This window comes from Penicillium soppii (genome assembly GCF_028829465.1).
Source record: "Penicillium soppii strain IBT 18220 chromosome Unknown utg000006l, whole genome shotgun sequence".
Classification (NCBI taxonomy): domain Eukaryota; kingdom Fungi; phylum Ascomycota; class Eurotiomycetes; order Eurotiales; family Aspergillaceae; genus Penicillium; species Penicillium soppii.
The window spans coordinates 2184205-2210285 of NW_026643236.1; the positions used below are offsets into that span (position 1 = coordinate 2184205).

At 50.4% G+C, this 26081-nt stretch overlaps 11 protein-coding genes across 11 annotated transcripts; 5 read left to right on the forward strand and 6 right to left on the reverse strand.

The window, feature by feature from the left end:
• On the reverse strand, window positions 1-1651 carry N7529_008177 (glycylpeptide N-tetradecanoyltransferase swoF; the record flags this gene model as incomplete). The annotated part of the gene is made up of 4 exons (XM_057243704.1): window positions 1-198; window positions 252-1035; window positions 1094-1529; window positions 1591-1651. The coding sequence occupies 4 exons, from the start codon at window positions 1649-1651 to the stop codon at window positions 1-3; spliced, it is 1479 nt and encodes a 492-aa protein (XP_057095242.1).
• A 465-nt stretch (window positions 1652-2116) lies between these two features.
• Window positions 2117-3866, reverse strand: N7529_008178 (tetrahydrofolate synthase; the record flags this gene model as incomplete). The annotated part of the gene is made up of 3 exons (XM_057243705.1): window positions 2117-3517; window positions 3576-3713; window positions 3780-3866. 3 exons carry the CDS (start codon window positions 3864-3866, stop codon window positions 2117-2119), a joined length of 1626 nt encoding a protein of 541 aa, XP_057095243.1.
• A 566-nt stretch (window positions 3867-4432) lies between these two features.
• N7529_008179 (putative phosphoinositide phosphatase (Sac1)) lies at window positions 4433-6651 on the reverse strand (the record flags this gene model as incomplete). Its single annotated transcript, XM_057243706.1, has 3 exons — window positions 4433-4609; window positions 4667-6393; window positions 6444-6651. 3 exons carry the CDS (start codon window positions 6649-6651, stop codon window positions 4433-4435), a joined length of 2112 nt encoding a protein of 703 aa, XP_057095244.1.
• Window positions 6652-7025: 374 nt separating this feature from the next.
• Window positions 7026-7967, forward strand: N7529_008180 (Rab family GTPase; the record flags this gene model as incomplete). The annotated part of the gene is made up of 5 exons (XM_057243707.1): window positions 7026-7095; window positions 7166-7185; window positions 7245-7271; window positions 7354-7545; window positions 7620-7967. 5 exons carry the CDS (start codon window positions 7026-7028, stop codon window positions 7965-7967), a joined length of 657 nt encoding a protein of 218 aa, XP_057095245.1.
• A 1095-nt stretch (window positions 7968-9062) lies between these two features.
• On the forward strand, window positions 9063-11147 carry N7529_008181 (MICOS complex subunit MIC60; the record flags this gene model as incomplete). Its single annotated transcript, XM_057243708.1, has 4 exons — window positions 9063-9176; window positions 9235-9343; window positions 9414-11038; window positions 11103-11147. The coding sequence occupies 4 exons, from the start codon at window positions 9063-9065 to the stop codon at window positions 11145-11147; spliced, it is 1893 nt and encodes a 630-aa protein (XP_057095246.1).
• Window positions 11148-11636: 489 nt separating this feature from the next.
• Window positions 11637-15250, forward strand: N7529_008182 (uncharacterized protein; the record flags this gene model as incomplete). The annotated part of the gene is made up of 2 exons (XM_057243709.1): window positions 11637-14595; window positions 14703-15250. 2 exons carry the CDS (start codon window positions 11637-11639, stop codon window positions 15248-15250), a joined length of 3507 nt encoding a protein of 1168 aa, XP_057095247.1.
• A 690-nt stretch (window positions 15251-15940) lies between these two features.
• Window positions 15941-17128, forward strand: N7529_008183 (uncharacterized protein; the record flags this gene model as incomplete). Its single annotated transcript, XM_057243710.1, has 1 exon — window positions 15941-17128. The coding sequence occupies one exon, from the start codon at window positions 15941-15943 to the stop codon at window positions 17126-17128; it is 1188 nt and encodes a 395-aa protein (XP_057095248.1).
• A 489-nt stretch (window positions 17129-17617) lies between these two features.
• On the reverse strand, window positions 17618-20192 carry N7529_008184 (elongation factor G; the record flags this gene model as incomplete). The annotated part of the gene is made up of 4 exons (XM_057243711.1): window positions 17618-17672; window positions 17737-19766; window positions 19829-19940; window positions 19990-20192. The coding sequence occupies 4 exons, from the start codon at window positions 20190-20192 to the stop codon at window positions 17618-17620; spliced, it is 2400 nt and encodes a 799-aa protein (XP_057095249.1).
• An 819-nt stretch (window positions 20193-21011) lies between these two features.
• Window positions 21012-21266, reverse strand: N7529_008185 (uncharacterized protein; the record flags this gene model as incomplete). The annotated part of the gene is made up of 1 exon (XM_057243712.1): window positions 21012-21266. One exon carries the CDS (start codon window positions 21264-21266, stop codon window positions 21012-21014), a length of 255 nt encoding a protein of 84 aa, XP_057095250.1.
• Window positions 21267-22633: 1367 nt separating this feature from the next.
• N7529_008186 (uncharacterized protein) lies at window positions 22634-23202 on the forward strand (the record flags this gene model as incomplete). The annotated part of the gene is made up of 3 exons (XM_057243713.1): window positions 22634-22732; window positions 22777-22921; window positions 22982-23202. Coding segments are annotated over 3 exons (465 nt in total), but the record flags the coding sequence as incomplete, so codon positions are not given.
• Window positions 23203-23819: 617 nt separating this feature from the next.
• On the reverse strand, window positions 23820-25596 carry N7529_008187 (threonine dehydratase, biosynthetic; the record flags this gene model as incomplete). Its single annotated transcript, XM_057243714.1, has 2 exons — window positions 23820-25340; window positions 25405-25596. 2 exons carry the CDS (start codon window positions 25594-25596, stop codon window positions 23820-23822), a joined length of 1713 nt encoding a protein of 570 aa, XP_057095252.1.
• Window positions 25597-26081: the final 485 nt, after the last annotated feature.

The window sequence follows — 26081 nt, forward strand, 5'->3', positions numbered from 1 at the left end:
TTAGAGCATGACGATACCAACGCCTCCCATCTTAGACTCATCGGGAAGGTTCTTGTCATTAATTCCACCCGCAATAGGTGCAGCACGGTAATTGTAGAGGTAGAAATGCAGCTGACCATCGCCGGCGCCGAACTTGAGCTCCTCAAGGAACAGCGGATTATCATGCGAAGTGAGGGCATTGAACACGTCGAAATGGGCCTAAAACCGAGTATTAGTACAATAATGGACCATCGAAACGCACGTAAACATACCTTCTTGGCACAGATCAGTGCATCGTTCAACAAAAGCTGCAGGCGGTCCTTGAACGCCTTCTTATTGTCAGAGAACGCTGTTTCAGTAGCATAGTAGTACAGGTAGGCGGCGTGAACGGATTCGTGCTTCGCATGGTCGATTACAGTGGACTCGAGGTTGTAGAAGGAGACGAAGTCGGTGATCTTGTGAGTTTCGGGATCCTCGACCACATACGACCAAACAACCTGTTCCTTGCCAGGCTGCTCCTTGTAAACCAGCCAATGGTCGATTTCCTCACGAGTAAAGGCTTGGTTCATATCAAAGCGGCGCATGTAGCGCTCCAGCAGATCGTAAACGGCATCGATATCCTTGGACTCCATGGGCCGCAGACCTGGGGTCAATGTGGCGCTGGGGAGATGGTTCTTGGTGATCATGCGGGCCTTAGTCGATCCGTGGGGAAGAGGAGAGAAGCCAACTTCGTAGAGCTTCAGCCAGTCCAACGCGCGGTGATAGTATCGACACGAGCTGATGGGGGTTGGGAGGATGACACCGCCGGTGTAGATGGCCTGGTAGATGCCGTTGACATAGCAGCGACGGGTAATTTCCTTAATCAGAACCGGGGTCAGGCGCTTGGAGCGTAGTTTCTTGTGGATGCACAGGAAGTTGATCTCCGTCACCTTGATGCGCTCGCCACGGACGCGAAGCTCAGTGGGAACACCACAGATTGAGGCAACTAGCTTGCGTGACTTGGTGGCGCGCACACCAACGTGCCATTCCTTCTTCCATCCAGGAGACATAAGAGCCCTAAGTGGAGCATTAGAGACGCTAGTAAACGGGGTCAGATATCCGGGGTTCATCGTACCAATGCAAAAATGACTGAGAGTAGCTGAACCGGAACATGGCATTGTCATCCTCCACATAATGATTGTTCAGAAGTTCGTACAGCTCCTTCAGCTCCTCGTCATTTGTCAAGTCAAGAGTGCACCACTCGAATCCCTCGATGAGTGCGCCGGGAGTCTGAGGAACCTTCTCTGGGTCAATAATTTTGATAGGACCCTGGGTAATCTGCTTGTTTGCGGCATCTTCGAAGGCGGGAACAGGCTGTGTTTGCCAGAACTTGTAGGAAGCCATATCCTTTTGATTCTTGCCTCCCACTGACAGTCCAGTGAGCATCTGCGAAAGGTCCATGTTGGCCAGTATGGCGGCGGCCTCATCCTTGTTCATGTTGGCGAGTTCTTGCTTCAGGGCGGGGTTTTGCTCTAGGAGTAAAGATGCGAATTTGGGAGGAAGCTTCTTGCCTTCCGATGTCCTCAAAAGTCAGCGCATTTCCGGAGATTTTTGTTTGGAGAGGTGGCTTACCCTTGCCATCTTCATCTTTATTGTTCTGGGGCGCTTTGCCCTTCTTATCGCCGTCCGACATATTGTGATCGTGTGCAAAGAGTTGTGGAAGGAGGAATTGAGGTTGCGCCCCACGTTCCAAGCGCCGCGGATTGAAGTGGGGAAGATTGCGGGCTGTTTTCCTTTGTCAATGCGACAATACTTCCGAGGTCCCTGTTTGCGCTCTAGGTTCATTTGCAATTTAGGGGAAAATGTTCATTGTTAGATATCAAGAAGTTTCCTTTATATTATGTTTTAGTAGATCATAGGTTCTTAGTGGTCTATGTGAGCCACAGCAATATAGGCAATGTACTAGGCAACACCGAAAGCAGAACTAATGCACCCAAGGATGCGATAATAATCAAATGCATTGTTGGGAATCGAAGAATTGTTGAAATCCACACATAAACACCTCTATGTCCTATCCATGCTACTGCAAATACGCAGCTCAAGAGTTGATACAAGAATGAAACTGATTAGAAGCTCCGGGCTTTCAATCGTCAGGAAATCACAAATCGCTGGGTGGCTTGGTCTCGACCACGTCGAGGAACCCGCCAACCAGATGGATGCTACCAGTAACAAAGGTCATGACTGGCGCCTCATCCTTTTGTAACGCTTTGCGTTCCTGTCCGGCGACATCCCGTGCAAAATCAACAGCCTCTTCGATGGTACCAAACACGTGAGTTTTGGCATGGGGATCAATAGCATTCCACTCCTCAGCTAAGGATTTCTGTACTCGAAGGAGTTCAAGGTCGTCAGCATTGGTGTTCATGCTGACCAAGTCAGGCCGGAAGCCCGCTTGCTTGTAAGTGATATTCGTGCAGAACAAGGCGTGTGTGAATGGGGTATCATTTGCAAGAGCTGCTGCGAGCGTCTCGTGGAGTGCACGCGCGAGAGCGGTGCTATCCCGAGTCTGCTGGTTGAAGATCAAAATTCGGGTCTTCTTAGCAGCGATATCGGTAGATGATGAATCGGCCTGGATGCGCGACGCAAACCACTGTCCCGCCAGACGGATACTTTCTAGTGTATGGCCGCCATCGATGTACCAGGAGACATTCTTTTCGAACCGAGTCTCGCACCGGCCACCTAGACGAGTTTCCTCAAGGCCAGTCTTGAACTTGGCAGGAAGGGGGCCATCCATGATATTTTCAGGGACATCTACGCCAGCCTTCCGCAAGAACTCTGCTGCGGTTGCGACTGCCACCGAGGCATTGGTGTACTGGAAATCACCAGCTAACCCGAGGGTAACCTTGCTGCTCTGAGGAAGCAGTTCAGAATGACCAGCCACAATATCCAGCTGGGTGCCCGCCTCCTCGGCACGTTTGACCAAAACTTGCTCCGCGCTGGGAGGCTGTGGTGCGGCAAACCCTCTTACGTCGCGCTTGATAATGCCACCCTTATGCCATGCGATTTGCTCAATCGTAGTTCCAAGCATCGCAGTGTGATCGATGCCAAGACTGGTGATAGCAGTCACCTTGGGCTGCGGAATCACGTTGGTGCAATCGTACTGACCACCGATTCCACATTCGATCACCGCAGCATCCACGCCCTCACTGAGGTATGTGTGGAACGCCATCAGCGTCAAGTATCGGAAATATTGGGGTTTCATTCCCGGTGCGGTGGGGTCTTCGCCGGCTAACTTGGCGGAGTGCTCAAGGCGATCCCATACCTCAAAGAAATAGCGGGCGAATTGCTCCTCCGACAAAGGCGCGTTGTCGATCTTTATGCGCTCGCGCGCGAAACGGAGATGGGGAGAGGTATAGAGACCGATCTTGTGGAGTTTGGGTGCGGGCTGGTTGGACTCTTCCTTGGTGTATTGGGAGAGGATTGTTGAGATAAATGCGGAGGTTGAGCCCTTGCCTTTGGTGCCCGCGACATGGATTGCATTCAAGCGGTCGAGATCAGAAGGCTTAAAATATCGCATTAGCTCCGTTTGTGAGTCCATCAATATCCTGCCATTGGCGTACCTTATATCCAATGCGCTGCAACCATTCAACTGTCTCCGGGAGCGAGCGGTCATTCATCTCCTGCCTCGATGTAGATTTCCGGAGCTCTTCCACAACCGCATAATTAGTCTGCAATGAATTGAGAGCTGCAATAGCAGCCTGTCCGAACAGAAGTCAGTAATTGAGCTTTACTTCTAATTTCCATCATTCCGATCTCGGAGATACCTCATATGTGCGAGTCATGGTGGGCGAACGAGTTGAAACTCGCCGTGCGCAAAACTGCCAGCGAATAGAGGCCCAGAGCCCTCTCATAGACAATCCAAGCCTGTGCCTGCAATTTAAACCGAGCAGGCGGGGTTGTTACAGAACACCCCGACAGCTCCAAAGATTATGGTTAACTATTTGGATAGTTCGGTTTGCTTCCCATTCTCCTCGGGAAACCAAATGGCCTGCCTCTGATCGGGAAGATCACGTGTGTCTTATCTTACGCATCCCGATCCAGTCAGAGGTACCTATGAACATATATAACTAGTTTCTATGATGCTTAGAGCTCTTGAAGGTGAAAACCCCATTGGCTCGGAATATTCTTGCATTGATTGAAATCATCAGTTACTGTAAGACTGCAGCTATGTAGTGAGGGTAATCGGACCATATCGAATCATGGCCACGGCCAGGGTGAAGAGCATAGAAAAAGGTTTATTGGACAAACCCAGTGACATTAGAATGGAAGGGAAAAAAATTCAAGGAAATCAAGAGCCGATGGGCCAGCTGTGGTGAATGAAGGTAATAAAAGATAGGGTCATGAAGTATACAAAGTATGAGAAGTGAGAAAGCGGTAAAAGACAAATGTCCCATAAACGCCGGGGAGAGTGATGTATTTACTCAATCCTGGTCTTTCCTTCCTCCAAGAATACAAGACGGGCATTGCTGATTCCGCGCTGGTGTCGTCGGGCAGGAAGCCACTTACCGACGATCGGATCGGACCTTGCTTTGATGAGGGCATCCTGATACCCTTCGGCGCCAAAAGCAGGCGTATTGAGCTTGGGCCAGTTGACCTAAAAACATATTAGCCAAATGATACCTCGAGGCTTGGATTAGAAAAAAAAACTTACATAGAGCATGCCATGTCCATGCACAAAGCGAAAGCAGTAAACCGCCACCAGAACCCAGAAGAGCATGAACAGGCGAAGGGGCCAGACAGCAGCATCAGGCATACGTCTTGTGAAAAGAGCAACCAGGACCATGAACACACTGGCAGCAAGAACATAAGGAACTGCTTGAATGACAAGTGGGCGCTGGTCGAGGAACAGTTGGATGTTGGCAAACGTGGAGTCCGCGGGAAGGTAAGTGCCTAGAAAGACATCGAAGCCATCCTGGCGAGGGCCGTCCATGAAGTTGTTGCGTACATATCGAGTGATGGAATTGTTCAAATCTTGCAGCATACCTGCACGGGTACGCTTGCCAGTGCGGGTGAAATCTGTCTTCAAGGCACCGGTGCCAGAGTAAGACTTGGAGACCACATCTGCGTTGTCTGCCCAAATATTCCGGAATAAGTCTGCAAATTCTGCGTCATCAACGGCATTTTCTCCAGTGCGGAGAACACCTGCATCAATGAGCTGCCGTGTAATTGCCCAGCGACCGAGCATACTTTGCACCACGTTGGTGCGATCCAAACAATCCATACAATTCGTTCGGACAACACTGGTTTGTGTGGAGCGAGTATCCAGCTGGCCACCAGGCGCGCCAGGGTTCTCAACCCCTCGGAAGTAACCACCTTGGGTAAGTCCGTCGTTCAAACGGCCCATCAGTAACTCTGCACGATGCCACTTGAGACCCTTGGTCTCATTGTGGAAATCAAAGTATACATAGTGCAACCTATCCATTTCTTTCTGCTTGGAACCGGGTTCCAGGACATGCATCTTTTCAGAGGTCATTTCATCAGCCTCGGTGCTTTCGGATGTGGAAGAAACTAATTTGCGAACCAGATCCTCGTACGCGCGCTTGACGCGTTCTTCCCTGCCCTTTTGGTTCACGAGGTTGACCATGTAGTTTTCTCCATAAATTTGGATCTGTTCAGAGAAATGCTTGCGCGCTGCTTCGACCGCAGTCTCGACACCACGGACCTGAAGCTTCGGCGTATATTTCAGGTCATTGACTTCGGCCCAAAACACGGGTACGCTGCCTCGAGTTTGGACGAAAGAATAGACCTGAAGGTCTTGACCAGCTTTGCCGCTTGTCATCGATTGACCTCCTCCAAACCCAGAAAGCCCACCCTTCGAGTCGTTCAAGATCACAATCTGTTCAGTCTCGTTGTAGTTTGACACATGGCCTTGTTCGTCGATTCCGCGGGAGAAGTATCTCGTTCCGGCTCTGTGTCTGGAACGGCGGGTGATAAGCGCGAATGTGAACGATGTCGACTTAACCTTCGCAGGAGTAATGCGCATCATGCCAAACATCACTGGCAAGATGTAGGGATCAACCCCTGGCTGGGGACCATAGCGAATTCCACTGGTATCGTTTGCTCCTGCACTGAAATCGATGAGGTCCGATTGAATGAAACGGTTCCAGAAAAAGCGGTCGTCTGCCCCTTTCCACATCGGAATATTGGCCGGAGTTTGAGATTGGCGCTGGAAGCTGTTGGTGATATCTAGTGAGTAGGAGAAGTACAAGGGACCCCTTCGGAGCTGGTCCTTGACCAATGCGAGGTAGGCATCTTCGTCAGTGTCACGGAGTGGTCGTTCGCGCATGGGAAGGAACTCGGTTCCCGCAACTTTGTAGACCATGTGGCCGCGCAGCCGTCCCATGGGTTGTGCTTTGGTGATAACAATGATGTATTTGTCTATACTCGTTAGCGCAACCTCCTGAGTCTATCATTGCGACAACATTTACCAAGCTTCAATTTCAGAATTCCCAGGATTCCAGCGATACTAGAAATCCGCTTGGCACCTGAAAGTGGTCCATCATTCAAGCGCAAGTCACCAGTCGGACGGTCGACTACCAAAGTGGGTGCCTGGCGAGATGAGGGTGAAGTAAACGCATAGTGGGAGGGTGATGCATGCAAGTTGATATCCCTAAACGGGAGAATAGGAGGAGCCATGTGTGAGAGTCAAGACCAAGAAATTAAATCAAGAAAATGAAAGAGAAACAAGCATCAAAACTCCAATAATAAAAGAAAGGCACTTCACAAACACATGATAGCCGCGGAAGTTCAGGGCAGGCGCACTCTGGTCAATACAGCCACACCGCCCCGCTGCCCTTGTGGCTGGGCCTTCCGTCATCTATTCTTGTCTGCCTTAAACTACTTTGATTTCTTGAAACCCTTTGGATCTTTCTCTCACTTTTTTTTAATAAAAAGACAATACTTCTCTCAAATATTAGGGTTGTGTGACATTGATATATCAATACTTGTCTCATCTTTGTGCCCCCGATCTACCCTTTGACTCCCAAGAAACCCCCCATTCTCTCCTTATTATGGCTTCCAGACAAGCAGCAGGAGCCCGCCCGGGCGCAAGGTTCGCCCAGTTCAAGCTCGTCCTTCTCGGTAGGTGTTTCCGTTGACTTATTCCTATGTCGATCTTGAATCATCGTTTGCTAATATGCCGCACTTATAGGAGAGTCCGCCGTTGGAAAGGTTTGAGACATCACTTGCGATCTTCTTTATCGGCCGCTGACTTGACCGCTATCTTCCAGAGTTCGTTAGTCCTCAGATTTGTCAAAGTAGGTCCTCGATAATCGCTTGATTATCTCCCGCGGCGAGCCGAACATACATGAAGCTCGAAATACTAACAGCGCGGTTCAGGACCAATTCGATGATTACCGCGAGTCGACAATCGGAGCCGCCTTCCTGACACAGACAATCTCCCTTGATGATACCACTACGGTCAAGTTCGAAATCTGGGATACCGCTGGCCAGGAACGGTATAAGTCCTTGGCTCCGATGTACTATCGGAATGCCAACTGCGCTGTGGTCGTCTATGACATCACCCAAGCTGTATGGTCCAGTCCTGCCACAGGCTCTTCAACCGCCATTTGCGCATATAAGCTAATTATGTGACTTCTGTACAGTCCTCGTTAGACAAAGCCAAGTCTTGGGTGAAGGAACTTCAGCGCCAAGCTAATGAGAACATTGTGATCGCACTGGCTGGCAACAAGCTTGATCTTGTCACAGATGACCCCTCTAAGCGGGCGATCTCAGAGGCTGATGCCGAGGCTTACGCACGCGAAGCGGGTCTGCTGTTCTTCGAAACATCCGCCAAATCCTCAACGAACGTGAAGGAACTTTTCACCGCCATCGCCAAGAAGCTGCCTCTGGAGTCAGCTGGCCCTCGGAACGCGCGGGCAGCTCCTCGACCCGGTGTCGACCTGCGACCTGAGGCTCCTGGGACTCAAGGTGCTGGTGCATGCAACTGCTAAGCAATCATCTGGTGATAATTCGTGCGGGCCGTTGCGCCCTCGCTCCACTCGCCATTTGAGAAAGGTGAATGCTATACAACCCAGCATCACTCAATGGCGATATAACTCTGTGACTATCTATGATTTCGCCAGTGTCATTTTAATCGACTCTGGCACCATTCCCCAACCGCTCTGGAGCCGAGAGATAGACTCTCGGTTAGTGATCAATTTAACTCTCTCGGATTTTTCTTTGATTCTTTCGTCCTTGCTCAGCCTGTTCCACCAAGGCCTATCAAGTCTCCCAATTGGCAGAAGGATTTGAATTCCATGGACGCATGTGGAATTTGGCTCTAAACATGCTGCGGCAGGATTTATCTATGCTTGACGGTGCTGTTCTTCCTGTAACCCTTGTTACTTTTTACCTGGCGTCTGCATCTGGTCTTCTGGTCTTTTTATCTTTCGTCCTATCGGTTGTTGGGCTGAATTCCTGCTATTTCCGTTACCCTTTCCTTGTCTCTTCCAGAACTCTTAGTATGTCATGCTCAAATAATACATTTTTCTCTCCTGTATGTACAGATAATAGTGCAATGATCTGGTAACTCAAGTATCGCTTTCGATGTGCAAATAATTCTCATGTTCTAGAAATAAACCGTTAAGCAGACCGTCTATATATTGCCGGCACCGCTCTAGGTATAGCAACTTTGATTAGAAACATGTTTCATCAAGCAGCTCTAGAATTGGTCACCAAGTGCCTGGTATCAATAATTCCATCATATGCTCTGTGGATGTGAGGCACTGTCCATCCACGAATGTTAATTCTTTGATCAACAACCCAGCGATTCATCCCCATTATCTAATTGAAATGCTAGAATTGACAGTAAAAGCATTCAAAGAGCACACTACAGGATTAGATAGACCACCCTGGACCCGCTGGCAACTTTTGTCAACTTTACATAGTACTCCGGTGTGTATACATAGTGTGGAGGGTGGGCAATGGCGCGCTGACCGCCCGCAGGATTATCGGGGCGGATCGCATCCGAGCATCCAGTTCCCGTTTTGCTACCTATCCATCTCTTTGATCACTTCTAGCCATTCCTTCTTGGCGATTGTGCGGTCATGCTGCGCTCCTCGATTGCTCCGGGTCGGCAATTGCTGTCGAACCCTGTTCGCCAACGGATCCCTTCACAATGGCTCTCTAAGGCCGGTGCAAGCAACCGGCTCGCAGGCCAGGTAGGAAGACCATGCACACGTCCTCAATCAATGCTCTACTGACAATCATGATGCGCAGCGATTCTTCGCCGATTCTAAACCTCCTACTACTGGTGGCCCGACACCAGCTTCCCCTTCGTCTGAATCCAGTGTTCCTCCCGAGACAATCTTGAAGGCCGCTGAACAAGGTATGACGAAGCCCCTTCACCAACCGCCATTGAAGCCTTCCTCCCGTATTCTAATACAACGATGTTGCAGAATCCAAGCTCCCCCCTGTGTCTCCAGCTGCTGCTCCCCGCAAGTCCGGTTCTTTCCGTCGATTCTTGCTTTACCTGATCCTCACCTCCGGCTTTGCCTACGGTGGCAGTGTCTTCCTGGCTATGAAGTCCGATAACTTCCACGATTTCTTTACCGAGTACATTCCCTACGGCGAGCAATGCGTTCTTTACTTCGAAGAGCGCGACTTCCACCGTCGTTTCCCCAATGCCTTGAGACACCAGAACCGTCTTCCTGTCGCACCGAGAGAGGAGGGAGCGCCTGTCACAATCCCTAGCAAGAGCGGTCTGTCCTGGAAGGTTGCTGGCGAGGAAAAGGCTGACAGTGAGGCCGCTAAGAAGGCATCTCACGATGCCACCACTCATGACGCCCAAACCAAGCCCGCGACTGCCAAGCCCGAGGACCGCAGCACTGCGGTTATCAAGGCGAAGGAGGACAAGGCTTCCAAGTCCACTAAGACCGAAACCAAATCCGAGCCCAAGGAGAAGAAGCCCGTCTCCCTGGAGGATCCCAGACAGCCAGCTGTTGCTGCGAGCACCATTGAATTGCTCCAGTTGCAGGATGGTGACGACTCTGTTGTCCAGGAACTGGTCAAGACCTTCAACGACATCGTCACTGTCATCAGCGCCGATGAAAATTCCAGCAAATACTCCGCTCCCGTTGCCAAGGCCAAGGCTGAGCTAGAGAAGATTGGGGAGAAGATAGCTGCTATCCGCAGTGATGCTCGCGACACTGCCCAGGAGGAGATCAACAAGATCCACGCCACCTTTGATGAGTCCGCACGGGAGCTGATGCGTCAGTTCGAGGAAGTGCGCAGCACTGACCTTGCTTCATTCCGCGAGGAGTTCGAGGCCGAGCGCGAGAAGCTCGCCCTCGCATACCAGCAGAAGGTCAACACCGAGCTCCGCCACGCCCAGGAGCTCGCTGAGCAGCGTCTTCAGAACGAGCTTGTTGAGCAGGCCATTGAGCTGAACCGCAAGTATATCCACGAGGTTCAAGGTCTGGTTGAGCGCGAGCGTGAGGGCCGTCTGAGCAAGCTTACCGAGCTCACTACCGACATCAAGGAGCTTGAGAAATTGACTGCCGGATGGAGTGACGTTATCGACACTAACCTCAAGACTCAGCAGCTGCAGGTTGCCCTTGACGCCGTTCGCACCGTTGTCGAGCGCGCCGAGACTCCTCGCCCCTTCGTCCGTGAGCTTGTTGCCGTGAAGGAGCTCGCTGCTGGTGACTCCGTTGTTGAGGCTGCTATCGCCTCTATCAACCCCACAGCTTACCAGCGCGGTATTCCCTCCACTACTCAGATCATCGAACGTTTCCGCCGGGTTGCAAGCGAAGTCCGCAAGGCTAGCCTTCTCCCCGAGGATGCAGGTGTGGCCAGCCACGCTGCCAGTCTTGTTCTGAGCAAGGTCATGTTCAAGAAGGATGCTTTGTCTGAGGGCGATGATGTTGAGAGCGTTCTGGTTCGCACCGAGAGTTTGTTGCACCAGGGCGATGTTGATGCTGCCGCTCGGGAGATGAACACTCTCCAGGGTTGGGCTAAGATTCTTAGCAAGGATTGGCTGAGTGATGTCCGTAGGGTTCTTGAAGTCAAGCAGGCTCTCGAGGTACGCACATGTTCCCTTTTGATATGGATATTTGTGTCAACTCAACTAACTCATTTTTCTACAGGTCATTGAGGCTGAGGCCCGTCTCCAGTGCTTGCGAGTTGAGTAAGCGCATACTTTGAGCGAAACTGATTTCATTTTACCCTGTATATCCTCGTCTTCTACAGGAACTGTACCTCTAGTTGTACTTGTGCTTTAGAACCAAATTCTAGACTTTCTTAAGTGTACTTGCCTATAGAAGGTGTAAACTGCTTTGTGTCTACATGTTGATTGTTACATATCCCGCAAATTATCTTTTGCTAGACTTGCCCCAAAAGCAAGTTCAATGGTTGAGTCTTCAGAGAGTGAATATCCCCACATGAAAATATACCGAATGGATGCCGAATAAAGGGATTACCTAATATACTGGCTGACGCGCATTGTGATCTACATCGGGGACGTTACGTCGTGCAGATTGATCATGCAATCTTGTCTTTATTTCTGCGAGCTTGAGAACCCTTGCCGATTTGGCAAATCGCATCCATGCTTGTTTCTGGTCAAATTATGTCTGTCCCTTTGTTGAGAGTGACCATCTAGCATTGTTGCTCTTCCCGCGGCAATGTCGCAACGACCGAACGAATCTCCAACCCAATCCTCAATGTCCCCGGCGAATAGACGAACAAGGGATCGATCCTCTGGACATATTTCACCTCTGATCCGAGCCGATGGAGGCTCATCTCACCAAACCACGCCCCAGATGAACGATGGCCGAGCGAGCGGAGAGCTGGAGGGTAGTACGTTGGGCAGCAGCTCCCGTGACGGAGACCGAAGGACACAAGCTCAACGCAGGACTCCAAGCTCTGGCGGTTTCTTGCTTGACTCTTTACCCCGGCCGAAAAGCACTAGAGTTGGCTTGCACCGCCCTAGTCCATCGAAAGCTGCCCAAGAAAAGCGCAGCGTCCCGGAGCCGGATATCGTGGTCCCCAAAAAACGCTCGCGGTTCCCATGGAGCCGACATAAGCACAATGATTCCGAACCGTCTAAGGCAGATGAACTTACAAGCCCGGTGGATAGTCGTCAGGTTTCTCAGCCTTCGAACTGGCAGCCCGCCGGAGGCTCCTCGCAGCCCGAGGCGCAGGATAACAACGAACAGTCGGTTCCTGGGTTTGATAGGGACTCACTGCAGATCGTCAATCTTGCGTTAAATCTTAACGAATCTCGCAGGAGAACAGCTTCGGGCATTCCTGCAGGCCCGGGCCGAAGGCCAATATCTGTTTCTCAGCCTGCTGTTGTCCCCCCGGCAGACAGCTATGCGCAATCTCCGCGCGCAAGGAATCTCCAACGTGACTCGCCTTATCGCAATTTCACTCAAATATCTGGTGGCCGTATCTCACAGGGAACACTACCGAGCTTAGAACAGTCATCTGTTGTGAATTTGTTGCCTCCTTCTGCGGTTGAAGACTACCGAGCCCATGAATTTTCCGAGAGTACTTTGGCTAGAGCGGAAAAAGCACGTATTCACTTCGATTTATTTCATGAATACATGCGGCTACTTCCCTTGCTGCCACCTCTTCGAGATGCAGTCAAGGATGGCTCACCAGAGTCTTCGAAGTCCCAGCAACCTCACCGCGGCTACAATCCGCTTCAGATGATTCGCAATCGCAAAGTCAGGTATCGCGAGAAATGCACCATTGATGCAGATGCCGAAGGGTGGCACGACGTGGAAAGAGTTCATCAGTGGATCGATAATGTTGAGCAAAAGTACAGCCGAAAAGAACATGACCAACTGGACTGCTTGAAATTGCCACCTTTTAAACAAGGCCAACGCCATGCATCTATTGGAGAGCATGAAGATATGGACATGATGACTACCTCTCCTCCGTCGAGCTTGCGGCGGGTCAGCCGCACAAGCAGCATGAAAGCTCGTCGGCCACGCATTGATTGGAAGATTTCGCCAGCAGAACTCTTGGCGGATGCTGCATGGCTTGAAGATAGCTCTAACAAACCCAAGGTGGTGGACAAGGATGGCTACAAACTCTACCCTGACCCTACCGCACTGGTCGTCATGAACACACATGATGATTTTACGACCCCTTACAAGCAACGCCTTTCAGCTGAAGTGGGAGATCAGGGCGAGGCAAATTCATCACCGCGCACTTCCCTCTCCAGTGCCCATCCCGCATTGGCGCATGAATTCAAGAGCGTGGGCCGTGGAAGGCAAGGGCACAGATTCAAAAGCCATTCTCGCAGCGTGCGTAGCCGTAGTGGCTCTAGCACGAGGAAGCCCTCACGGTGGGATAAGGTCAAATTGCGTTCTGGCAGCGTCTCAAGCTCAAGCTCAGAGTCTTCTGCCGACGAAAAACCCCGCATATCTCGCGAAAATCTTCGCGAGCATGTTCAGAGATTTGTTGAACATGCGCAAGCCTCGGGATCTCGTATATCTCGCGCCAAATCTCCTGCTGCCCGCAATACCGAGCATGACCGGGGAAGGACACCTCAGCCAACAGACCCATTGTCACTTAATACGAAACAGAGTCGCAAACACAGAAAGTCTTCAGTGTCCCCAACCGGCAGCGTGGACGACCGGTATGATCCTCGAATGTCCGTGGAAGGGATGGATAGCACTGCACCCAATTCTCCCGCCTATGCTGGTTACTTCCCAAGCATAGCTGTGAATCTGTCGCCTCCTTCTAGTCGGTCCCCGTCACCCACCAAGAAGGGTCTGCGTCATAAAATTGTCTCGCGCCACGAGCGGAGCAAAAGTAAACAGGCATATCGAGAACGCGAAGATGATATCCCGAAACCTGAATCTCCACACCAGCAAATTGCGACATCCCCTGACCGCACTGAAGGGGCTTCCAAGCTTGAACCAAGTCCTCTTCCTGACGTTGTGTCTTCCTCTTATCAAGATGATCAAGACATGTTAGAAGGAAATCGAACGGATGGAAATCGGTACCGCAAGGGCCCTCATCCTCCCGAATCGAAATTACGAGGAATATTCAAGGGACCTGGTCGTATTGCAGAAATTGTGGGGAATGAAGTATCTAAAGTCGGAGACCTCATCTTGAAAAAAGATGCAGATCCCGACTCTCGGAAGTCGTCGACCGCCACTACTTTTGTTTCAGACGACAGTGATTCAGATGAAGAGCCCAAAAGTGACAAGAAATCCGGCTCTAAAGGAGCATTACGGCGCCTGCCAACATTCGCAGAGGAGCCTGGGCGTTTGCCTCGTAGAGAATTCGACAAAAGCTCGTCCCGCAACTTTCTTCTCTCTCTTCCAAATTTTACATCGCCCCTGCGGCAAGATGGGCGAAGCCAAACTCCAGAGGTGGCCGACTTCGGCAGTCCCCGTGAACGCCTTTCCTCTGCTCGAAAGTATGACTCGAGGTCCGCTTTGCCGCGCAGCAAGACACTTGACTTCAACCCGTCCCTGCAAACAGGGCGTGCAAAGCGTCACGAAATCAAGGATGCTTCTGTTCCTTTCAGTTTAACCCGCCCTCCAGTTACTGGGCTTGCCAAAGCCCGTGCATCGCCAGGGATATCGCCAGAGGGAAGACGTTCAGGACTCTCGGGCGCAAGTCGCGCTTGTTGAGTATCTCTGGGCGCAGTCTCCACACTCCGGCTGACTCCGGGGTACCTGGCAAACCTGAAATCGAGCGCACACGGGCCCTTCTCTTGTCGTCAGGCATCAAGGCCCGCGAAATCACTCGCAGAGCCCACACAACTCGTGAGCCGGCCCCCCATTGGCTCCAGAGTTCCCTGGGGCCCAGCGCATCCATTTCACGAGTGACGCGCATCAATGAATTCGACCTCGCAGCTCAAACCCTCCTTCAACGCTTTGAAACCACCCAATTCTCGTTCCAGCAATCCATGCACCATTTCTCCACCACTACCTCTTCGCCTCTCCGTTCTCAAATCAAAACCTTGGAAACCATGGTCAATGAATCACTGGCTCCCCGTGTGCGAGCCACGGCAAATGACGCCGAGGATATGTGTGTCCAGCTCAACACCACGAGCACTCTCGCCGTGAAGCAGCTCAGCGACGCTCTCGATAGAGGTGTTCGTAAGCGACGCCGTCGATTGCGATGGATCCGCCGCACCGGTTTCATGTTTTTGGAATGGGCCCTTGTCGCTATGCTTTGGTGGGTGTGGCTGATAGTCATGGCTTTCAAGCTTGTGCGTGGTGTCTTCCGAGGCTTCTTTTCTGGTGTGCGATGGGTCTTGTGGCTCTAAGTTACACTCGGGTCTGTCTTGTTTCTCTCTTTCCTTCGTATACCCTCATCTTTGGAATTCTCATTTCACATTATCGTTTTTAACTACATCGCCTTTCCTGGCGTGCATATACCCCTCCAGTGTGCATCTGCAAGCCTGCTGGTCTTTTTTTTTGTACAATTACCATATATGGTTTAATGGAGCGTTGCATGTTTCTCTAATTACCTTTTACCTTTTACCATGTTTGGTTTGCTGTACATACTATATCAGCTATATGGCGACACTTAATTATCAACCTATTGTCATCTGACTACCGGTCCTTTTTCGTATCCTTTTTTCAACGTTTTTAAGTATAGGATAGATGCCATCTGCAAGGAACTGAGCTCCACAATGAACAATTCGGTATTATACAAAGCCCTTCGCTGTCCATTGTTGCGTGCAACACTTTAAGGCAGATTTTAGCGGACAATGCCATGGATATATTCAAAGACTTGGAAGTCAATCATTTCTTTCTTTTCTTTTATTCATACATACATTTGCTCAACAATAGAAATCTTCACTGCATAGAACCCAAAGATTTAAATACTGGCCTGGACCTAACCAACTATCGGATATTGCCATTTACTCACAATCCACACTTCCTATATACTTCAGAACTCAGCAGCTTTTATATCATCCATTGACTTTATCCAGAGGCATCAAACAGCCACAATGTCTCCAGTTAGGAAACCAACAACTGACTCTTTCAGCCCAGAAACCCCGAAGTTCGTCCTTTCCTACATGATCGCCAGAACCAGCCGCTGGCACCTGGATTTCCTCTTCCAAACCTTTCTATATGACAAAGCCGCCGAGAAAATACTTGACGTTAAATTCCGTCGCCGAGCCATTTCTTGGGACCTTAACGCCATCCACCACCTGAGAAGATGTCTCGGGGCGTGGGTGGAAGATCAAGTCCCAGGCGATGCGATTGGTGCGTTCCTTGTGCACATTTTGTACGAGCAAGACTATCACCTCGATTATCGGCTCACCAAAATGGTGAGGGAGCATCAAACCCAGCTCTATATCGCCCAGCATGTATTGGCTTTCTACCAAATCCGAGACGAGGCTGGCAATTCCCTGTGGGACAAGGTGGCGGTGCATCCAGACGATGATGCTGCGGGGACAGATCCCGGAACAACGAACGAGCTGCTACCTCGCATCCCAGCCGCAGAGGCAGCCGATTTAAGATGGCCCTCGTTCTTGGACGGACTCAACGACGAAGAACTGGACGAGATCACAAACAAGCTGGGCGAGAATGGCGAGCTGGTGGACGAGGCAAGCGTGTCTCCTTTGTTCTCCGGCGTCAGCGAGAAGGATATGCATATCATCCAGTCCTTCCGCCGGTTCAACATCCACAGCAATGACTGTTTGGATGAGTTCCCTCGACCTTATGAAGTCATTGATGCCATGGAGAATATTCTCCAGCAACAAAATAAAAAGCTCCTTCCCATCTACCCCAGTCGCAAACCTCTCCCAACTTCCACAATTAAACGAAGCTTGCCCCGTATTCCGGTCGAGAAACCCCTCCCCCACCCACCTGTCGAAAGTTTCAGGGTTTTGCTTTCTCAGACTGTGCGTGTGCGGACCTTCAATGCGGAAAAGAAGTCGAAACTTCGATTCAAACAAGACACGAAGCCGGGTATGGAGATGAACGCTGACAATGTACAGAAGAAGACTCACCCGACTTCGTCAGCGCCTCGTCCAATTGCCCCTGCTTGTTTGGATAAGGCCCTTCCTCCTACCCCCTCGGATCCCGATTTTGGTTCTGGTCCCTGGAATTACAGCAACCCTGCGCCTCGTCCTGCGCTTAAGAGGAAGGGAGGAGTCGAGGACTTGCGTAGTGCTTTTCAGAAACTGTAGACGTTACTCGATATATGGCTTAAGCGTTGAGAATTTGGGATCTATGCATTGCAATTGTTCTTGACTACATGGATATCTTTTTGACCGGGTTCTCTCAATGCTGTTACTAACTAACATCTCTAGTTTTTCTTTCCGCATTGAATTTTGAGTCAGTAAGGGCATGCACAAACCGTTCAATGCCCAGTAATCAGAACCAGAATGCAGAAAGATGGATATAATAAAACAGATCTATTTGTTCAGACAGGAGAGTAGAAAGTAGTATCTTGATCTTGAAATACAGGTCCCAAAAGTCACAAAGGTGATATAGTGCCATGCGTAAATAGTACAGGGGGGTTGTGATGAAAGAAGCAGTAATTGATTGCCCTTATTTAAGGGATCAAAACCAAAAGATGCTGCTTCTTGGATCCAGAAAGAGCCAAAGCCAGGCACTGCCTGGTTGGTTTCGCTAGAGGTCGGAGTGAGTTATTACATAGTTGGAGGTTTTGTCGTTTATTTTTTGTGGCGGTCAGCCTGGGCCTTGAGGTACTTGGCAATGAGTTCCTTTCTGTAAGAGAAGAAGCAGATTAGCATTTTGTTAAATATATAGAAGGGGGAAGATCAAAACATACTGCATGTGAGGCGGAGCCTTCTCGTAGTGGCTGAATTCCATGGTGTATTCACCCTTGCCCTGGGTAGCAGCGCGCAGGTTGGTACTGAAGCCAAACATGCCGTTCAAACTGCAGTCAGCGTAGATGGTGAATTCGTCGACACCAGTCTCGGTGTCGTTGATGGTGGCACCACGCTTGTTAAGGAGACCGATAACATCACCCTGGAACTCAGTGGGAGCGGTCACAACAGTCTTCATCAGAGGCTCAAGGACGGAGGGCTGGCTTTCGGCGAAAGCCTTGCGGAACGCCTGTTGGGTGGCATTCTTGAAGGACATTTCAGAGGAATCAGTCATGTGAGTGGCACCATCGTTGATGACCATGCGGGTTCCGAGAACCTTGTGGCCGATCAGAGGACCCTTGTCACAAGACAAGTTGAATCCCTTCTCGCAAGCGTACAAGAACTTCTCGGAAATGCTGCCACCGACGACTGCCTGCTCGAACTTGTTGTCCTCGAGGGCACCAGTCGGCTCCATGTATCCCATAACACGGGCGTATTCACCAGGTCCACCGGACTGCTTCTTGAGCAGGTGGTCGAACTCAACACGGCCGCCGATAGTTTCACGGTAAGCGACCTGGGGCTGACCGGTCTCGCAGTCGACGCGGTATTCACGGCGCATACGCTCAACGTAAATGTCGAGGTGGAGTTCACCCATACCGGAGATAATGGTCTGGTCGCTCTCGCTATCGTAGGTCACTCGGAAGGTGGGGTCCTCTCTCTGGAAACGTGCCATGGCCTTGGAGAAATTGGCACCATCCTTGCTCTGCTTGGGCTTGATGGAGAGCGAGATGACGGGCTCGGGAACGAACATGGAAGACATGCTGTAGCCGAGAGTTCCGTCGGTGAAGGTGTCACCGGAAGCACACTCAATACCGAACACGGCACAGATCTCACCAGCGCCAATTTCGCTGACTTCCTCCATTTCGTTGGAGTGCATGCGGACAATACGGGGGACCTTAACCTTCTTGCTATTGCGAGCGTTGAAGACGTTGGAGCCCTTGCGGAGGGTACCCTGGTACACACGGATGTAGGTCAATTGACCGAAGTTGCTCTCTTCGAGCTTGAAAGCCAGACCGACGAAGGGAAGAGAATTGTAGGGGACAAGCTTGACGGATGCCTCGTCACGCTTCTGATCAAGGGCCAGGTTCTCAACCTCGGCAGGATTGGGAAGGAAGTCGATAACACCGTCAAGCATAGGTTGGACGGACTTGTTGGCCAGAGCAGATCCCATGAAGACAGGAGTGAACTTCAAGCTAATGGTAGCACGGCGGATGGCAGCACGGATTTGGTCCTCACTGGGGACGGCCTCATCCAAGAAAATCTCGGCAATCTCCTCGTCGACATCGGCAAGAGTCTCAATGAGCATGTTTCGGCGCTCCTCGGCGATAGCCTTGACCTTTTCAGGGATCTCGTCCTTAACTACGATATCTTCACCACTCTCGCCAACGTTGTACAAGGCCTTCATGCGGATCAGATCAACGACACCCTCGAACTCGTCCTCGGAACCAATGGGAACCTGAACAGCAGCGGCAGGGATCTTAAGCTTAGTGTTAATCTGATCAACAGCCTTGAAGGGGTTGGCACCCATGCGGTCCATCTTGTTCACGAATGAGATACGGGGAACGTTGTAGCGGCGCATTTGGCGATCGACGGTAATCGTTTGGGACTGCACACCGGAGACAGCACACAGAATCATGACAGCACCGTCCAGAACGCGCAGCGCTCTCTCGACCTCGATGGTGAAATCAATGTGACCGGGGGTATCAATCAAGTTGAGATGGTACTTGTGCTCAACGCCCTCCTTGTCCTTCTTGACCCAGTCACAGAAGGTAGCTGCGGACTGGATAGTGATACCCTTCTCACGCTCCAAATCCATGGAGTCCATCTTAGCACCAACACTGTCACGCCCGCGGACCTCGTGGATAGCCTTGATACGACCAGTGTAGAAAAGAACTCGCTCGGTACAGGTGGTTTTACCACTGTCAATATGGGCCTGAAAAATAACTCGTTAGACATGGTAACCAGACAATTGTAGGCAATTGAGAAGACACATACCGCAATACCAATGTTACGACACCTGTTCAGACGAGCGGCCTCGACCGGGTCAAGATTGTCGAGAATGGCGGCTTGGGACAAGCCATCGGGATTCTCCTTAGCAGCCTCGAGACTATGACAATATTAGAAACAGAAAAAAGAATTTCCAGGTGGAAACTTACATGGCAGTAGCCGTAGCAGATGCATTGCGTCTCTGATCCCATTGTCCCAACTTCGACTGATAAGCCGGCGCAATAGCGGCGGACCGGAACGCGGCCGTGGAAGCGCATCGCTGGCGCAGGAGAGTCTGGGGCTGGAAACGGGCTGATCTGGTCAAGCCAGTTACCGCACGGACTTGGAGCCGTGCAAGAGAAGGAGACCGCATGATGATCCGCTCTCGCCTGAATTGATACAATCAACGCGGATTGAATGTTTAGTTGTCTCCGAAAAAAAAGTTCGGGCCAGGAACAGGGCACGTGATCTGCCATCGGCCCATCAGAATCGATACATTACAATTGTCTGTGATGAAGAGAGTAAAGCCTGAATCCTGTGAATATAAATATCACGTCGTTGGTAATTCGTTTTGTCAGTTTGCCCAGAAAGCTAGTATGCAGATAAAGTGCATGTATCCATACATGTCGGGCAAGAATGTCAAGATTGTAGATCATGGAGTAGAATTGAAACATGAAGGCCCAATAAACCTGATTGCAACACTAATATACAAGAAAAAAGACACAAGCGCCGTGGTATCCAGCCACTGTCTGGATTCGAAACAAAAATGCAAAAGGTGTGTCGCCGATCCAAGTTTCCGATACGACAGCCCGTACGGCATATATCCAACGCATACAACAGGCAATTTTCTTTTGGAAGACAATTGCAAACTCGGGTGTGTATCTTAACCCATCGAAGAATTCGAGTAAAGGCTGCCGGGGAACGAGGCAACACACACTATCGGAAAAAATGCAGGAGGGTGAGCACCCTATTTCCCTTGCCGTTGCTTGTGCTTAGGGTTCTTCGAGCTGAAAAGAGAAGAGAACATTAGATTAGAATGGAGATCTCCCAAGTATAACGCCCAATGGCGGGAATGCCGCAACTCACCAGATGATATACACACGACCTTTCCGGTGGACAGGCTATACCATGGAGTTAGCACGAAATCAAATTCCCAGTTCAACACACGAGCAACGATATGAACCATGCCAAATCATACCTTGCATCCATCACACAGTCTCTTGACAGAAGACCGGGTCTTCATCCCCCGGACCTGCTCAACCTGTCTAGCGGAGGAATTCGCCAAGGCAACCGCGCTGCCGGTCTGTGCTTGGCCACGGAGCCTTGTGAGTCCATTCTGGATCATGTGCGAAAAAGGCCGTAATGAAGCGGCGCGAGTGGTCACGGAGGGGAGGTACTGGCGGAGAGCACCGGAGGAGGCACCGAAGACGGTGCGGAGGGAGAACATGGCGGATTTCGGTTTTTGGATATTTTCACGGAACTCGATCAATTGGAGGCTTTGCCTCAAGCCTTCCCGTATCAAAAGCAAGAGGTATCGGGATGCGGGTCCTTTTGATGTTTTGGCTCCAAAGGTTCTCTGCGATCGCAAATGTTGGCCGGAGGTTTTGTATTGCCGATCGGCCGAAAAGTTTCCCAGCGCTGATTGGTAGGCTTTGTACTACATGTCTATAAGGTCTGGAAACAGCTTATATCGAGGATTTTTATTTGTGCCGATATTGTATATCTACTATTCATTTGATATTAGGATCGAACCCTACAAAATTTTCCACCCAAAGACCAGAGTGTAGGTAGCAATTATGTGCAGAAAGACAATAATTCGCCAGATTTTGTGCATAGACAGTTACATTCTGTAAACGGCGGACCTGTGAATTACTCGTAACCCTACCTTCAATGCCGCCGACATCAAAGACCCGTCCTTGCTGCTCATCTTCCCTTCTCTCACTTTTTCGTTCTTCCTACCTCTCTATCCTACACTCATCGCCGCCCCCTTCCTTTTATTCTAGCCCCCACCGACTACTGCACATTTGCTTTCAGCCCGACGCATTGCCCCTTTCCTTTTAACCGGAGATGCCACTTAATCCAACATCTAGCTTACAATGCCTGTCACCTAGAAGCATAACCACTAGGATGATATAGCACCCTGTTCTTTCGTGTCGATAATCCTACTCTTCCCTAGGGCGGTGACTAAGCACCATACTACGAAGATATTGTAAGGGAAACTAAGACTCTGGGCTTAATTACCAAGCAGGGAATATTCTTAATGGTGCATTAACCAAAAAGACCACTTATGGCAATCGATCAGACTGTTATACCAGAGTTTCCACTATATGCTCCCCAGGGTCACTTGACCTGGTCTCCGAGATATACTTATTGTACAATTGAATAGACTTTCCATTACGTTTAGTGGCTCTAGTTTGAGGCTTTAGTTAGACTAGCTAGTTGAATTTGAAGACTATAAGAACATTCTCCTCTCCCCATCTTTGTCTCTGTTTCTCACAGTAAATTTCCCTCAAATTTTCAGGGATCTGGCTCTCATGTGATGGCCTAATAGGGTTTGGCACTGGGTGCTAACAAACGCACCCAATTTCTACTAGAAATATCAGAGGTCAATCATCTTCTCTAGGCTTCTCTACTTCGCTATGTTCATCGACTGACTGCTACAGCTAATAGCCTTGATAATAGATAGGATCTTCTGCTTCAATCGTTCTTTTTCGCCTCTTTCAAGGTATGTTTATAGAAGATCTATGCTATAAAACCTTGAAAGCATGCAAGGCCCCAGGGGCCGAGAGATAGATGACTAAGATATCTACAGAGAACATGCAATACATTTTCACCTCTCTCGTCTACATCCTGTGCTTCATGAACGTCATGGTTGAAGGTCTAACCCGGTACCAGACCTCACCTCCGACTGACGTCACGATTCTCCACGATAGACAATCCCTAAACGATTACTGAAGATCAATCCGAACGGTCTTCTCCATGCCGAGAATGGAGGCTACTACTTGAAAGACATGGAAGACGTGGTCGTTGCTATCGCTAGTGATGACCTGTGCAATGAGCTGGATGGTGCCTTGGCTAGCGCTAAGGCTGCTGTTGATGCGCGTGAAGCGACTGAATCTAATTCTGGGTCTGGCTATCTGTAACTGTAACTGCACCCCGAAGATCAGTGTGAACAACACACTGCAGCTAAGAGAACGAGGGGCGCGAATTTTACAGAGGAACGAAGATCTTTCTTGTTACCCCAGCTGTATACGGAATCACTGCAGTCATCCTCGTTGCTTCCCCCACGCTACCTGTTTGAGCTACTTTCATTGCAATTTGTGCGGTACCCGGAAGGCCTGTCTCTAAGGTGGAAAGTGATGATCCTTGGGTATTTGAGATAGTGCCGGGGAGGATTGCGAACGTCTACAAATATGTAACTAGGAAAGTGAGGCTTGAAAGGAAACTTAGGAGAACATAGTTTCGATCTGGGGGTGGTAAAATACTACATAGGCACTAAGCCAGGCAACAGCCTTCCAAACACAATCTATGTTTCGTATAGTAAACCGGATCAACTCGGGATACCCAGTCTTATGTCAGGACTAGTATATATTATAGGCCCTCTTAACAGTAGTCTATTAGTCCAATCATTCAATTTTACTCTCGATGACCTAACGAGTGCTCATAATTGTGTTAGTATGTATTAGGAGAGTCCCCTAAGGGTGTCTTGGTACGATATGGATACGAGTGAAGAGTGTGAGATGTGCCTGATATAGGTATGATGATATTCTAGGTGTAATAAAAGACACAAGTTGGAAATTTGTACTTTTGCTACTAATATGAAACCTATCTGAAGCAAACTATGACCTATGATACAAAGATTCTATCGCATTGAACCAAACGCCAACAGACAAAAAAGGCCCAGACCTTGAAGCCGCTTAAATCAATAAAAGGTTATCAACAATCCATCGTCTCGTTATCCACACTCCAATTGTCTGGCAATTATGCGGCCGCAACAAATTTATTCGGAACGTAGGAAAGTCTTGTAGGTGGGGGAATCGGTGTGCTCGCTGAATGGATAGCCCAGATCGTGCAGGAAGTGCTCCAAGTCCTCCTTCTCAGGAGACGGGCACTGAATACCAGCCAAGACCTTGCCGACATCGCCACCGTAGTTACGGTAGTGGAACAGAGAGATGTTTTGGTTGGGACGGAGGGTGGTGAGGAACTTGGCCAGAGCACCGGGGCGCTCGGGGAACTCGAACATGAAGATGCGCTCATCGGCGACCTCGCAACGTCCGCCGACGAGGAATCGTAGGTGGCGCTTGGCAAGCTCGTCGTCGCTCAGATCTCGGCAGCTCATACCGCCCTTCTCGAGCTCCTCCATGATCTTGATCAGGTCTTCGCGGCCAGTGGAGGCAGATAGGGAGATACCCATCAGCACGTCGGCGGACTCTTCGCGGGCGTAGCGGTAGTTAAAGGCGGTAACGGCGTGGGGAAGCACAACCTCGACAAGCTTGGCAAATGCGCCGGGCTTCTCGGGGATCTTGACGGAGAGGAGTGCCTCCTTCTTCTCGCCGAGAGCGGCGCGCTCAGCAACAAATCGCAGACGGTCGAAGTCCATGTTGGCACCGGAGGTGATGGCGACGAGTTCGCGGTTGGGGTCCGGGCTGGGGTTCTTGGCGATGTACTTTTTCAGACCGGCGAGAGCGAGAGCACCGGCAGGCTCAACAATGGAACGGGTATCCTCGAAGGCATCCTTGATGGCTGCGCAGGTCTCGTCGGTGGACACCTGGATGATATCGTCGATAACATCACGGCTGAGACGCCACGTTTCCTCGCCAACAGTCTTGACTGCCGCACCGTCGGCAAAGAGGCCGACCTCCTTGAGGAATACCCGGTTGCCGGTGTCCAATGACTGTGCCATGGCGTTCGCATCGTAGGCCTCCACACCAATGACCTTAACTTGAGGTGCGATGCGCTTGAGGTAAACACCGACTCCGGCAATAAGACCACCTCCACCAACAGCACAGAAGACAGCTTCCAGCTTATCCAAGTTCGCCTGGCGCAGAAGCTCCATACCGATGGTTCCTTGACCAGCGATGACATAGGGGTCATCGAATGGCGGGATGTTGGTCAGGCCGTGCTGCTTCTCCAGCCGGTGGGCTTCCTCCTTGGCGGAATCGAAATCCTGTCCGTGGAGAACGACGCTTCCTCCCAGACGGGCGACATTCAAGTGTTTAATGGCGGGGGTACCAGAGGGCATAACGATAGTAGCGGGAATTCTCAGCTTGCGGGCAGAGAAGGCCACGCCCTGTGCGTGGTTTCCTGCAGAGCAAGCAATGACGCCTTTCCACCGTTGCTCGTTGTTCAAATGAGCCATCTTGTTGTATGCGCCACGGAGCTTGAAGCTGAAAACCGGGAGCAAATCCTCCCGCTTAAGCATGACTCGGCTCTCCAGCCGGTTGCTCAGGTTGACCGCATGGGTAAGAGGGGTCTCTTCAATAACATCGTAAACCCGTGACGTCAAAATCAATCGGAGGTACTAGATTCGCGGGGCAATGCGTTAGAATTGGAGATCCCAGATTGAATTGTCAAGCTGGACTTACATCCGGGTAGCCATTGGGAAGAAGGAATGCTTCAGGGATACCCCAGTTAGGAGGCAATCCGGGAATTTGATGCTCGCGTTCGGAGGGCGGCGTCGGAGCAGCGGTATACTCAGTCAGAGCGAGCCCACTCATCTTGGGAGTGACTGGCGAAACCGGCGTTACGACAGCATTAGTTGCAGTGTCGTCAGACATTATGTGCTTGTTGAATTATCTGCTCGAGAGAAAATAGGCAATTCCCGATACTGAACAGAAAGAAATTGAGAGACGGGAGATTCTGGGGACTCTGACTCTTTTTTGCTTTGCGGGGACCGGTGATCGGAGGCCTTATGTCATCAACTCTTTAGCCCTAAACAATGACTTGTCCAGGTCTTGAGGACTACGAAGTTGCATTAATTGGAGGGAAAAAAGATCAAGGTAGGACGAATGATCAATTTTCTGGTTGGTGGACAGATCAGGTTTTCGACCCCTCCATGTTTGTGGGAGAAAGACATGAAGTAGATGGCGGTCAGCAACGACATACAGGTGGTTTGTTGTACAGGGGCGCAAGGCGCGCATATTTATTATTTGTATCTCAAATCATGTTTTCTATATGCTCGAGGATCAAAGACTGCTTTTTTCACCTAAACAAATCGCTCCAAATATACCAAGTAAATTATTTAGATAGAATCCCGACAAAA